This window comes from Armigeres subalbatus, chromosome 1 (assembly GCF_024139115.2).
Source record: "Armigeres subalbatus isolate Guangzhou_Male chromosome 1, GZ_Asu_2, whole genome shotgun sequence".
NCBI classification, from domain to species: domain Eukaryota; kingdom Metazoa; phylum Arthropoda; class Insecta; order Diptera; family Culicidae; genus Armigeres; species Armigeres subalbatus.
The window spans coordinates 22,942,137-22,956,064 of record NC_085139.1 but is presented as its reverse complement, the minus strand read 5'-3'; the positions used below and the strand labels follow the sequence as shown (position 1 = coordinate 22,956,064).

The window sequence follows — 13,928 nt, the reverse complement described above, 5'->3', positions numbered from 1 at the left end:
AAACTAACTAACTCAAGAACTACACGGCACGGCAAAGGCTGGGTAAAGCGTACCATTGGTACTTCGCGTACCTGAAGGAATAAAATAGACCCCATATTGCGGTCCTTAGCCTTTTACCTAGCTACTCCTATCCCTACCTCCCCATGGTGCTGGCCGGGATACGAGCAACCTTAGGGAAGATCGGGTAACCAACCCCGGTGGGAACTATGGTCGTATGCTGACAGGGAAGGGGGGGTTTGCTCCTCTCCGGAGGTGCAAATCTTACTAAGCGTCTGTTCTCCATGTCAGGATCGGCTCACAACAGCGTCTGTTCTCCATGTTAGGGGCGGCTGATCATCGTCCGAGTGCTAGCGAGGGACTCTAAGTGAAACTGTGCACCATGGTCCACCGGAAATAAGGAGGCATGGTCATCCGGAATTTTGGGGGCTTTGGTGTCAGGCCCTGCAAGCCAGCCTTTAAAAAAACATACGCAACGAACAATCAACAAGAGAGTACGGACCGGAACCATCGGCGAAGACCACTGCGACGAAAAGGGACTAGCGATTGGAAACTCGGTTCGTGGAACTGCAAATCTCTCAACTTCATCGGGAGCACACGCATACTCACCGATGTGCTTAAGGACCGTGGATTCGGCATCGTAGCGCTGCAGGAGGTTTGTTGGAAGCGATCAATGGTGTGACCGTTTAGAGATAATCATACAATCTACCAGAGCTGCGGCAACACACACGAGCTGGGAACAGTTTTCATAGTTATGGGCAATATGCAAAGGCGCGTGATCAAGTGGTGGCCGATCAACGACAGAATGTACAGGTTGAGGATCAAAGGCCGGTTCTTCAACTTCAGCATAATCAACTTCCATAGCCCACACTCCGGAAGCACTGATGATGATAAGGACACATTCTACGCGCAGCTGGAACGTGAGTACGACAGCTGCTCAAGCCACGACGTCAAAATCATCATAGGAGATTTGAACGCTCAGGTTGGCCAAGAGGAGGAGTTTAGACCGACTATTGGAAAGTTCAGCGCTCACCGGCTGACGAACGAAAACGGCCTACGACTAATTGATTTCGCTGCCTCCAAGAATATGGCCATTTGCAGCACCTACTTCCAACACAGCCTCCCGTATCGGTACACCTGGAGATCACCACTGCAGACAGAATCACAAATCGACCACGTTCTGATTGATGGACGGCACTTCTCCGACATTATCGACGTCAGGACATATCGTGGCGCTAACATCGACTCTGATGACCACTATCTGGTGATGGTTAAACTGCGCCCAAAACTATCCGTCATCAACAATGTTTGGTACCGACGACCGCCGCGGTACGACCTAGAGCGACTGAAGCAACCTGATGTCGCCACTGCATACGCGCAGCATCTCGAGGCAGCGTTGCCGGAAGAGGGTGAGCTCGATGGGGCCCCTCTTGAGGACTGCTGGAATACAGTCAAAGCAGCCATTAACGACGCAGCGGAGAACAACGTCGGGTATATGGGTCGATGGAACGATTGGTTCGACGAAGAGTGCAGACAGATTCTGGAGGAGGAGGACGCAGCGCGGGCGGTCGCGCTTCAGCAAGGTACCCGGCAGAACATGGAACGTTATAGACGGAAGCGGAGACAGCAGACCCGCCTTTTTCAGGAAAAGAAACGCCGCCTGGAAGAAGCGGAGTGCGAGGAGATGGAACAGCTGTGCCGTTCTCAAGATACACGCAAGTTCTATCAGAAGCTCAACGCATCCCGCAAAGGCTTCGTGCCGCGAGCTGAAATGTGCCGGGATAAGGATGGGAGCATCTTGACGGACGAACGTGTGGTGATAGAAAGGTGGAAGCAGCACTACGAGGAACATCTGAATGGCGCTGAGAGTACAGGCAGTGAAAGTCGAGGCAGCGGAGGAGATGACTACATCAGTTCAGCGGACGATGGAAGCCAACCAGCCCCCACCTTGAGGATGCTATCCTCAAGGATGTTAAGGATGCCATCCAACAGCTAACCCAGTAAACCACATATCGTATAACAAAGAGCAAATAAAATCGCATTTGCGTCCATCAAAAATCTGAATCGCATTGTATATCAAGCTTTGTCAGATTATTGTCAAAGGATGTTGTATTGAATGCATCGTATACGATAATTTTTACCGTAGTGAAAATCAATTTTAATTGTTTGAATAAAAACTCGTAATGACATATACTCCTTGCAATATCCTATATGAGTGCGAATGCATGCCTATGTTAATCGTAATACAATCGAAACCACTTCAGTCCAAACGGCTTGTTGAAGTTTCAAGCAGTTGTAAAGTTATAAATTGTGTAGTTTATGTTGGGCAAAAATCCGAATCAGTTCAAGATGTGCAGTATGGTGCAGTGGTAGAGTATCCGCCTGCAAATCCAAAGATCGCATATTCGAGACTTGGTGCAGGTAAGATTTTTTTTTATTTTTCATATTTTTATGTATAATCGTAATACTGTTCTCATGATGTTGGAAAAAATCGTATAATAAAACTCGTATGTACCTATATCGCCTCCACTTTGGTACGTATATAGCTAATCTGTGTATTATATACGATTAAGTTGGTTCTTATATAATAACCTATATCAAGAGATATAGGTACCAAAATGTTGACTGGGAAAGACCAATAAAGCAGCTGGTAAGGATGGTATCAAAGCTGAGCTCAGCAAGATGGCCCCGGAAAAGCTGGCCACTTGCCTGCACAAACTGATAGTCAGTTCGTTCGAATCGCGCCGGGGACTAAGACAAGGTTACAACATTGCGCTAGAAGGTGTCATGCGGAGAGTCGGTACGATTTTCAACAGATCCAGTCAATTTATTTGTTTCGCGGATGACATGGACATTATCGGCCGAACATTTGCAAAGGTGGCAGAACTGTACACACGCCTGAAACGTGAAGCAACAAAAGTTGGACTGCTGGTGAATGCGTCAAAGACAAAGTACATGCTTGTGGGCGGAACCGAGCGCGACAGGGCCCGCCTGGGAAGCAGTGTTACGATAGACGGGGATACCTTCGAGGTGGTCGAGGAGTTCGTCTACCTCGGATCCTTGCCAACGGCTGACAACAACGTTAGTCGTGAAATACGAAGGCGCATCATCTGTGGGAGTCGGGCCTACTACGGGCTCCAGAAGAAAGTGCGGTCGAAAAAGATTCGCCACCGCACCAAATGTGTCATGTACAAGACGCCAATAAGACCGGTTGTCCTCTACGGACATGAAACATGAACAATGCTCGAGGAGGACTTGGAAGTATTCGAGAGACGGGTGCTTAGGACCATCTTTGTCGGAGAGCAATAAGACGGTGTGTGGCGGCGAAGAATGAACCATGAGCTCGCCCAACTCTACGGCGAACCCAGTATACAGAAGGTAGCAAAACCGGAAGGGTACGATGGGCAAGACATGTTGCAAGAATGCCGGACAGCAACCCTGCAAAGATGGTGCTCGCTTCCAATCCGGCAGGTACGAGACGGCGTGGAGCGCAGCGAGCGAGATGGGCAGACCAGGTGCAAAACGACTTGGCGAGCGTGGGGCGTAGCCGAGGATGGAGAGATGCGGCCTCGAACCTTGTATTGTGGCGTCAAATTGTTGATTCAGTGTTATCTGTTTAGATGTAAACTAAATAAATGAAAAATAAACTCAAGAACTAACCATAGAACAAATCAATGTTAGGCGGAACGAAGTTCGTCGGGTCTGCTAGTCGTTAATAAACAGAACAGTTTCATTATTTGAATGTAGCAAAACATGTCGTTATCATAATTTAAGACAATCAATAAGATACACTTGATAGATTTTCAAAATTGTAACGAATTAGCTAAAAAGGAACCCATGATTATTTTACCCGCACCTTCCCTACATAAGATAGCGTTTAAAAGAACTCCTCCCATACATCCAAAGCATTCCGTTCAAATCAAATGCTGTTCAAATACAATACAATAATACAATACAATAATAATACAATACAATAATACAATACACAATACGATTACCTCCGAATAAGGTTTTGATGCATTGCTCACACAGATTCAATGATTTACTCACAGGGATTTCAATAGTTATAGAAATTCTATGACTTCTTTACAGGAACTCGAAAAATTTCATTAAGGAATTCGATGAATAAAAGATTCTATAAAATCCTTCCAGGAATTCGATGAATTCCGGCTAGGAATTCGATGAATTCCTGCTAGGAATTCGATGAATTCCTGCTAGGAATTCGATGAATTCCTGCTAGGAATTCGATGAATTCGTTAGAATTCGATGAATTCGTTAGAATTCGATGAATTCCTGCTAGAATTCGATGAATTCGTTAGAATTCGATGAATTCCTGTTAGAATTCGATGAATTCCTCGTTAGAATTCGATGAATTCCTGCTAGAATTCGATGAATTCGTTAGGAATTCGATGAATTCCTGTTAGAATTCGATGAATTCGTGCTAGAATTCGATGAATTCGTTAGAATTCGATGAATTCCTGTTAGAATTCGATGAATTCTGTTAGGAATTCGATGAATTTCGTTAGAATTCGATGAATTCTGTGCTAGAATTCGATGAATTCCTTAGAATTCGATGAATTCCTGCTAGAATTCGATGAATTCCTGCTAGAATTCGATGAATTCCTGCTAGGAATTCGATGATTTCGTTAGAATTCGATGAATTCTCGTTAGAATTCGATGAATTCCTGCTAGGAATTCGATGAATTCCTGCTAGGAATTCGATGAATTCCTGCTAGGAATTCGATGAATTCCTGCTAGGAATTCGATGAATTCCTGCTAGGAATTCGATGAATTCCTGCTAGGAATTCGATGAATTCCTGCTAGGAATTCGATGAATTCCTTCTAGGAATTCGATGAATTCCTTCTAGGAATTCGATGAATTCCTTCTAGGAATTCGATGAATTCCTGCTAGGAAATCGATGAATTCCTCCTGGGAATTTGATGAATTTCTTCTGGGAATTCGATGAATTTCTTCTAGGAATTCGATGAATTTCTTCTGAGAATTCGATGAATTCCTTCTTGAAATTCGATGAATTCCTCTCAGGAATTCGATGAATTCCTTCTGGGAATTCGATGAATTTCTTCTTGGAATTCGATGAATTCTTTCTTGGAATTCGATTAATTCCTTCCAGGAATTCGATGAATTCCTTCGATCAATTCGATGAATAAATGGTTTAATTCTAGGAATGCTATGAAGAAGGATCGAAGTAGTCAGCGCGTGTGAATGGCAGCAAATCAATTTCGTTGCCATAAATTTCCTTTAGTTACCATTAACCAGCCATTAGCTGAAAGTTTTTCTAATTTATTTTTATGCCTGCGAATTCCATAAATGAAGTATTTTATATTGTGCAAATGTGCAGTTTTAAGAAAAAAATTAATATTCGAAGTCTTGTTTCAAAGGCAAGATGGCGTAATGGCGTTGAGGTGTACTGCAGTCTGTTGAGTATATGTTTCACTAATTTAAATTAACCTGCTGTATGACCTAGTTTAGTGTCCTTAAGTCATTTTTTTACGCTGCCTGGCCGACAGTACTTGCGGTCATCAAATTGACATAAGGGAGGACGGGGCAAGATCGCCACCCAAATCAAAAAGAGTACCACTTAACAGAGCTTTAAATATTCGATTATTTTTTATGAAGCCCATCGGCCTTCTTTGTCACTTCACTTCTAAACATAGGTATTCATATTCGGCTCTGCACCGTCAATCTTCAGAATGAATATGGGTCGGTGAGTATTTATTTGAATATCACAAACTATTAAATAATCGTAAAACTGAGCACATGTTTGATGATTTAAACAAATACACGCATAGACCTAATCCTGACGTTCAATTGAGGGGAATTTTCAGCGCCAAATGTCAATATAATCAAGACTAATTTTGTTTTTTTAGGACGCAGTTACCATACTCAGTGGTAATCAATTGAATGAATTTATGAAGAAGTAAACTGAGTAAGTCATTCTATGTTTTGAATAATCAAAACACGAATGTCAAAAGTCGGAGTGAATGTGCTTCATGAAAGTGAATATTTTATGCTCTGCCCTTTAATATTACCACACCTTGTTAAACTATAGATATGTGTGTAGTCCTTGAAAGTTGGGTGACAGCGTATAGATATTTTGTGATTCCGTTCCGATGTGTTCGACTGTGAACAGAGAAAGGGGTTTTGGATTGAAGCAACAATTTGCGTGAGGACCAAGAAGAAAGAATTCCTTTGACGGGGATTCGTGTTATAGATGAACAATCCTTTTAAAGTTGCACAAATAGGAAGGTATGAAAGCGTCTAACGAGTCTTCATATTACAGTATTTTAGTTACAATTTTAGCGAACAAGTTCTTCCGTCCTTCTTTCAGTTTCTTAATGCTTCAGCGTTTCAGTAATTCAGTATTTCCTTTTTTCAGTCTTGAAGTAGTTAAATCTTCCACTTCTATACTTTTTCCTTTTAGTCTTTCAGTTTATTTTGTTTTCCCGTTTGTCAGTTTTCCAGTAATTCGGTCTTTTGCTCTTTCAGTCTCTCAGTCCTTTATACTTTCAGTCTTTCAGTTTTACAGTCTTTTAATCTATCGGTATTTCAGTTTTCAGTTCTGTAGTCCTTAAATTCTTCAGACTCTCAGTATCTCAGTCTTTCAATCTTTCAGAATTTCAGTCCTTCAGTCTTTCAGTCTTTCAGTTTTACAATCATTCAGACTTTCAGACTTTCAGCTTTCCAATCTATCAGTCTTTCAATCTTTCATACTTTCAGTTTTTCAGTAAAGCCTGTCCACGTTAAATTTCGGACACCCATCATCCCACGCGATTTTTTAAAATTTTCACAATAGCGAATAGCTGATCGAAATTTTGAGTGGAGGGCTCGGTCTTTGTTTTGGTAAATCTGCATGCAAACCATCATCATTTCGTCATCATCATCATCATTTCATTCCATTTTCGCAAATGTTCCTTGTAAAATGTAAATATTAATGTTAGGTCTCCTGTCATTTGAGCTTTCTATAAAATGACTCATTTCGATCGCACCGATCCACCCCTGCAAGAAAAAGGCCGATTCACAGCAGATGACAGATGACGTCAGATGAAGGTTTTAGACGTCAAACCGAGAAGAGGCGGCATCGCGCAAATTTTCACCTCATTCGTATTCGTTTGCCAAACCCGCCATCGCTGGGCAGAAAATTCTTTAAAGCTGCGAGTGCAAATCAGCCGTATCGGGATTTGTGTAATTTTGTGCAACGCAAAGTAGTCACCAGTAAGCCCGAAAAAAAAAACAGAGCTTTTGATAACCGTTGGGAAGATCTGACCCAGCACCAGGAAAATATCGGTCGGTGTCACGTGGAAGAAAGCCGCGGTTGCTGCTGAAAATCGGAAAACGCGTGGGAAACGGGAACATTAAGGTGCAGCGGACGCTGCGGAAACACTGACGAAAGCATTTGCTGACAGGAGAATCGATACGAAGATCAGAACAAGCGGCACGATCCGGTTGCAGGCTCTAAGCAACGCAGTTGGGCGCGACGAGAAGGTGAAGACCAGTTAGTGATTAGTGGCAGGTTGGCTCTCTCAAAGACCCAAAGCGAAAGGTGACATACAAAAGGTGGCAGCCATAATCACCAATTCACAAACAGCAAAGCCGACTCGTATTCAGCAAAAGAAACCCCATTGAGAGCTGGTTTGCCATTCCTTCATCTCGGGTGGCACGATTGAGACACGGAAGGTGTGGTGCGAGGTTGAGAGCCGGAAGTTTGTCACAGTCCCCAGCGCGAATCTTGGCAGGAGGTGGGATAGCGGCAGCCCAGTGTCATGGGGCTTGTAGGAGATCCGCACACAACCACGTGGAAAAAATAAACGTGAGCCGAAGGTTCCTCGGAGGGCCCCATCCAGCAACCCGGACGGCCAGAGGGGTCTCCAGCGGAGGCATTGGCGTCGCGGTTCAGCAAGCAAACCAGAAGTGTGGCAAGCAGGGGACCATGAGCGAATGTGGCGGCAGAAGATTCGTGGCGATGAGAAGTCCGCCAAGGAGGTAGTGTAGGGGGACGCCCCGAGCACAAGTAGGTCGAACCGTGAGTAAGAAAATTTGTATTTTGTAAGGAAGAAGATATAGAGAAGATAGAAGATAAAGTGAGAGGAATCAAGATGACTAGGAGGTAGGAAGAAGAAAGGAAAGTGGGTGCTTCACCCGAAATACATGTATAAAATCTAGATTTGTGGCTTTATTTGTTTTGTTGGTGCTTTAGCCCTCCAGTTTTGTTTGCTTTGTGTCCGCTTTGGTAGTTCTGCTCTACCCGCTACCGGAAACTCGCAATAAAGTCTTACAGTTTTTCAGTTTTTTCTTCTCATGTTCTTTAATAAAATCAATATTCCTATCTCTCAGTTTTCCAGTCTTTAAAATCTTTCAGTATTCCAATCCTTCTGTCTATCAATGTATCAAAGATTCAGACTTTCAGTCTTTCATTTTTTCAGTCTTTCAATCCTTCAGCCTATCAGTCCGGCAGTCCGAATTCCTGCTCAAAATTCGATCAAATCCTGCTAGGAATTCAATGAATTCCTGCTAGGGATTCATGAATTCCTGCTAGAAATTCGATGAATTCCTGCTAGGAATTCGATGAATTCCTGCTAGGAATTCGATGAATTCCTGCTAGGAATTCGATGAATTCCTGCTAGGAATTCGATGAATTCCTGCTAGGAATTCGATGAATTCCTGCTAGGAATTCGATGAATTCCTGCTAGGAATTCGATGAATTCCTGCTAGGAATGCGAATTCCTTCTAGGAGTTCGATGAGTTCCTTCTAAGAACTCGAAGAATTCCTTCTAGGAATTCGATGAATTCCTTCTAGGAATTCGATGAATTCCTTCTAGGAATTCGATGAATTCCTTCTAGGAATTCGATGAATTCCTGCTAGGAATTCGATGAATTCCTGCTAGGAATTCGATGAATTCCTGCTAGGAATTCGATGAATTCCTGCTAGGAATTCGATGAATTCCTGCTAGGAATTCAATGAACTCTTGCTAGGAATTCAATGAACTCTTGCTAGGAATTCAATGAATTCCTGCTCGGAATTCGACGAATTCCTGGTAGTAATTCGATGAGTTCCTTTTAGGAATTCGATGAATTCCTTCTAGAAATTCGATGAATTCCTGCTAGGAATTCGATGAATTCCTGCTAGGAATTCGATGAATTCCTGCTAGGAATTCGATGAATTCCTGCTAGGAATTCGATGAATTCCTGCTAGGAATTCGATGAATTCCTGCTAGGAATTCGATGAATTCCTGCTAGGAATTCGATGAATTCCTGCTAGGAATTCGATGAATTCCTGCTAGGAATTCGATGAATTCCTGCTAGGAATTCGATGAATTCCTGCTAGGAATTCGATGAATTCCTGCTAGGAATTCGATGAATTCCTGCTAGGAATTCGATGAATTCCTGCTAGGAATTCGATGAATTCCTGCTAGGAATTCGATGAATTTCTGCTATGAATTCGATGAATTCCTGCTAATGATTCGACGAATTCCTTCTAGGGATTCGAAGAGTTCCTTCTAGCAGTTCGATGAGTTCCTTCTAGGAATTCGATGAATTCTTTCTAGGTATTCGATGAATTCCTGCTATGAATTCGATGAATTCCTGCTAGGAATTCGATTAGTTCCTTCTAGGAATTTCATGAATTCATTCTAAGAATTCGATGAGTTCCTTCTAGGAATTCGATGAGTTCCTTCTAGGAATTCGATGAGTTCCTTCTAGGAATTCGATGAGTTCCTGCTAGGAATTCTATGAATTCTTTCTAGGTATTCGATGAATTCCTGCTATGAATTCGATGAATTCTTGCTAGGGATTCGATGAATTCCTGCTAGGGATTCGATGAATTCCTGCTAGGAACTCGATGAATTCCTGCTATAAATTCGATGAATTCCTGCTAGGGATTCGATGAATTCCTGCTATGGATTCAATGAATTCCTGCTAATGATTCGATGAATTCCTGCTAGGGATTCGAAGAATATCTTCTAGCAGTTCGATGAGTTCCTTCTAGGAATTCGATGAATTCCTTCTAGAAATTCGATGAATTCCTTTCAGGAATTCGATGAGTTCTTTCTAAAAATTCGATGAATTCCTGTTAGGAAATCGATTAGTTCCTGCTAGGAATTTGATGAATTCCTTCTAAGAATTCGATGAGTAGGAATTCGATGAGTTCCATCTAGGAATTCGATGAGTTCCTTCAAGGAATTCGATGAATTCCTGCTAGGAGTTGGGTAAGTTCCTGCTAGGAATTCGATGAATTCCTGCTAGAAATTTGATGAATTCGAAATTGTTGGAAATTGTAGAATTCCCAACATGAATTAGATGCATGAATTAGAGGAATTCGATGAATTTCTAAAAGGATTTTGATAAATTACTGACAGAATTTTGATGAATCTCAACAGTAATTCGGTCAATTCATCACTGTTCACTGGTTTATCTTTTATTTTGATGAATTGGATCCAGTAAATTTATTGGCTTCAATTCATATGCATTAAGCTTTAAACAGGTTTTCAGTTAAGCTTCCCTTTGTTTCAGCAGGTTCTCAGAATAAAAACCTCTGTTGGCTAAATCCCCAATCAGCTGTTCCCAAGAACGACCGAAAGTGGCTCATTGCTGGCAATTCTTGGACAAAACTTGCCCCATTAGCCGAATGAGTTCGCTCTTGTTGGGAATGATAAATATCCGAGCGCACCCGCCACCGTCGTTGTCCTCGTGTATATTTCATCTGCGATACCGACGGTCGACCAAGGTGGTGCCATTGCCATCGTGTTGCAGCAGCAGGTCCGTGTTGCAGCTGACCGAACTCGGGCGGAGATAACAGTCGTCACGGGCGGTGTGTTCTGTTCCGAGTCGTCGTCGTCGTCGTCGCTACAATATGGCACCACGAGGATGAGTGATGGCGGTCATCTCGCGAACTCATTTCCCGTCCCGCAACCCCAGCCACGGCCATTGCACGTTGCTGAGCAAATAAAATAAATATTAGGTCCGATGCTGCCACCGGCGATGCTGATGCCCGGCTGCCATGGGGCATAAATAAATGCTTATTAATGTTTGAGGGTGGCCGAAAAGTGTTACACACGGGCTCCGACCGGACCGGGTCCGTCCGGAAATGGGAACTCATTTTAAATTAACGATTCAAGCGATAAAAGTGATAAACTGCACGCGGGACTGCCGCGCGTCCAGGAAGTGCATAAAACCGGCCAGCACCAATCGGATGTGGGAGGACGGGAACATGGGGACAATTTATTAGTGCACTCGCAAATGGATAGAGAGAAAGCTGGTTCCAATGGAAATGCAATACGCGGTTGTGCAAAGTTGGACAAATGTAATTACACGCAGTTAGGGGGTCGCAACTGAATTGTAAATGAATCGAAAGTGTCAGGGTTTTAAATGAATCGGGTGTCAATTCAGGTTAAGCTTTTGTTTCGGAAAGCGTTTTAATGACTGGAGATATATGGCTATGGACTAAAACGTTGGAATATTTACGCTTTGTTCCATTATAAGTTGATGGAATACAATGCAAATAATTGGTAAACGGGGGTCAAGTTCAGGTTACTAGAACTTTTAAATGCATGAATTGTACTGCAGAAGATCCAGTGGATACACTTTTTTCTATTTCCAAAATTATACTTGTGAAAGGTGGCTCCCATAGATGAACTTGAATTTATGGTCCCGGATTTGTAGTGGACGTACCACGATAGAGTTGCGGAATTCCAAAATTGTTTGGTTACGATTTGATTTATATGAATTATTGTTTTCTGGAAAACGGCAATTATAGAGATTGTGATTCCTTCTTCAAATGAATACATCTGCCTGAAGTCTAAAGTCTCAAAGTTTTAATAGAGTTGATCCGTTTTATATCCATGTTGAAGCCATACTCACATGCAACGTTGATGATCCGTCTGTCCTCGAGTGAAAAGTTCGAGAACCACGGATTGGACGCCCGGCAGGTCAGTTCGGAACCGTCGTTACCGGCCGAGACCACCATCGTCAGTATGCTGGAGGTAAAATTTGCATCCTGCAACGGTACAGAAAACAAGAACAAACGTCAGTTGATTAAATGGCCCGAAAGTGGTCTACAAATGGCATCTCATTTGTCGCCAAACCAAACTTACATTGTTGTCACTATGTACAGTGATGTCGGCGCTTCGCAGGGGCTCCCCGTCCAGCAGCCAGACGATTTTGGCCGCCGGAAAGGAACCCCACACATTGCACCTGATAGGAACGGCTTGTTTGGCGTTGAGCAGCTCATTAGGGGTAACGATTTTCACCCGAAGCGGTTTCACTGCAACGAACGGAGAAGAAACGAGGTCAAACGATTTTGCGGTGCGGTAGGTCAAACATCCCTGGTCCCGCAGTATACTTACGGTGCACTTGGATGGAGACCTCCTTCGACAGCGGTGGTATCAGCTTGGATACTGCTGCCTTGCAGCGGAACTTTGCTCCGTACAGCTCCCGGGTGACGGTTCCGAGAAAGAGCTGATTGACCATGGCAGCGGCGCCATCGATTGCGGACGGATGACTCGTACCGGAGATTTCCCTGTCGCCGTGCCACCAGGACACCCGAGGTGGGGGTCGACCTGCGAATGAGACGTTGAACACAGAGAAAGAGTGACGTGTCAGTGCGATGCGAACGAGTGTCAGCTGTCAATTGTGGGGAAATTAATTTGAATATTCGTCGTCGCCGCGACCGGAAGGACAACTTCGTTGGTGCCGCGTTCATCTGCGTTTCACTTACGGCTGCACGCCCTGCTTAAGTAAATTCCGTGGAATGAAATTTAATTTTGCTCATATATCATTCATGCGGAGAGACGATCTACGAGTTTTGTTCGACTGGCGGCGTCGAGTGAGCTCGGCATCGATGACGGCGAGGACGATAAAGGAGCGAAATTGTTACCCAACCGGGGGATAGACTGCCATGTTTCTGTCTGTGAGTTGAAGGGAAGATGCTTCTTCCTTTCAGCACGGCGGCGTTATCAGGAGGGGAATAGCAAATGTTTTGAAATTAAATTTCTTAATGTTCATAAAACAAATATTGGACGTTGGAAGTAAGAAAGGACTAGATCGTAAGTAGACTAGATTAGAACATATATAAAGCAGCACTAAATCAAACTCGGAATAATACTGACCTTTGCTGACAAGGTTTTCTGGGTAAGAATACTTCTATCTAAGCGGGTGTTTAGGCCAATACGGATCAGCAAAGTAGATTTTCTGTACGAGCAATTTTTCTGGGTGTGAAAGTTTATTTACTCGAGAAAATTACCAGAGCAGAGATTTTCTGGTCAAAAAAGGTCCTCTGGTTAAAAAAGTGCTCTAACAGAGCAGAATTTGTACTTCTGAACGAAAAGATTTTGTGGCCAAGAACATCCTCTGACCAAAAATGTCCTCGCTCAAGAAGGTTTTTTGGCCGAGGAGGTCTTATCAATGGGAGAGTTCTCTGATCGAGAAACTCCTGTAGACAAGGAATCCATCTGAACGAGAAAATCTTTTGGTTGAAGAGGTAAACCGATCGTGAAGCTCATCTAGCCGGGAGTGTCATCTGCCCAACTGAGGACGCTCTCTGATTGAGGGAAACCTTTGGTCGGGAGCGTCATCTAGCTGAAAGAGTATTTCGCTCGAGAAGGTCCTCTGGTCGAAAATGTTTTCTAGTTGACAATGTCCTCTATTCAAAAAGATCCTCTGTTAAAGAAGGTGCTCTAGTCAAGAAGGTCCTCCGGCTGAGAAATTCTTCGGGTAAAGAAGGTCATTTTGTTGGAGAAGGTTATACGGTTTTCGAGTGTAGAAAGTCCTCTGAAAAAGAAGGTCCTATGACGGAAAGAATTTTCCGACCGAAAAGATCCTCTTGTCAAGAAGGTCCTATAATGAAGAATGTCTTCGTTTATCGTCCTGCCGAGGAGGCTTCTTGTCCGAGAAGGTTGACTGGCCGATAAGTTTTCAT

At 43.3% G+C, this 13,928-nt stretch overlaps 1 protein-coding gene across 5 annotated transcripts in view; it reads right to left on the bottom strand.

Annotated features, from left to right (window-relative positions):
• LOC134222682 (hemicentin-1) overlaps window positions 1-13,928 on the bottom strand; it is a 740,104-nt gene that overhangs the window by 143,571 nt on the left and 582,605 nt on the right. For all 5 annotated transcript variants that reach the window (XM_062701842.1, XM_062701853.1, XM_062701859.1 and 2 more), the window contains 3 exons: window positions 12,358-12,570; window positions 12,106-12,275; window positions 11,873-12,008 (listed from right to left, as the gene is read on the bottom strand). In XM_062701842.1, coding sequence (XP_062557826.1) covers window positions 11,873-12,008; window positions 12,106-12,275; window positions 12,358-12,570 — 519 coding nt within the window. The remainder of the gene's footprint in view (window positions 1-11,872; window positions 12,009-12,105; window positions 12,276-12,357; window positions 12,571-13,928) is intronic.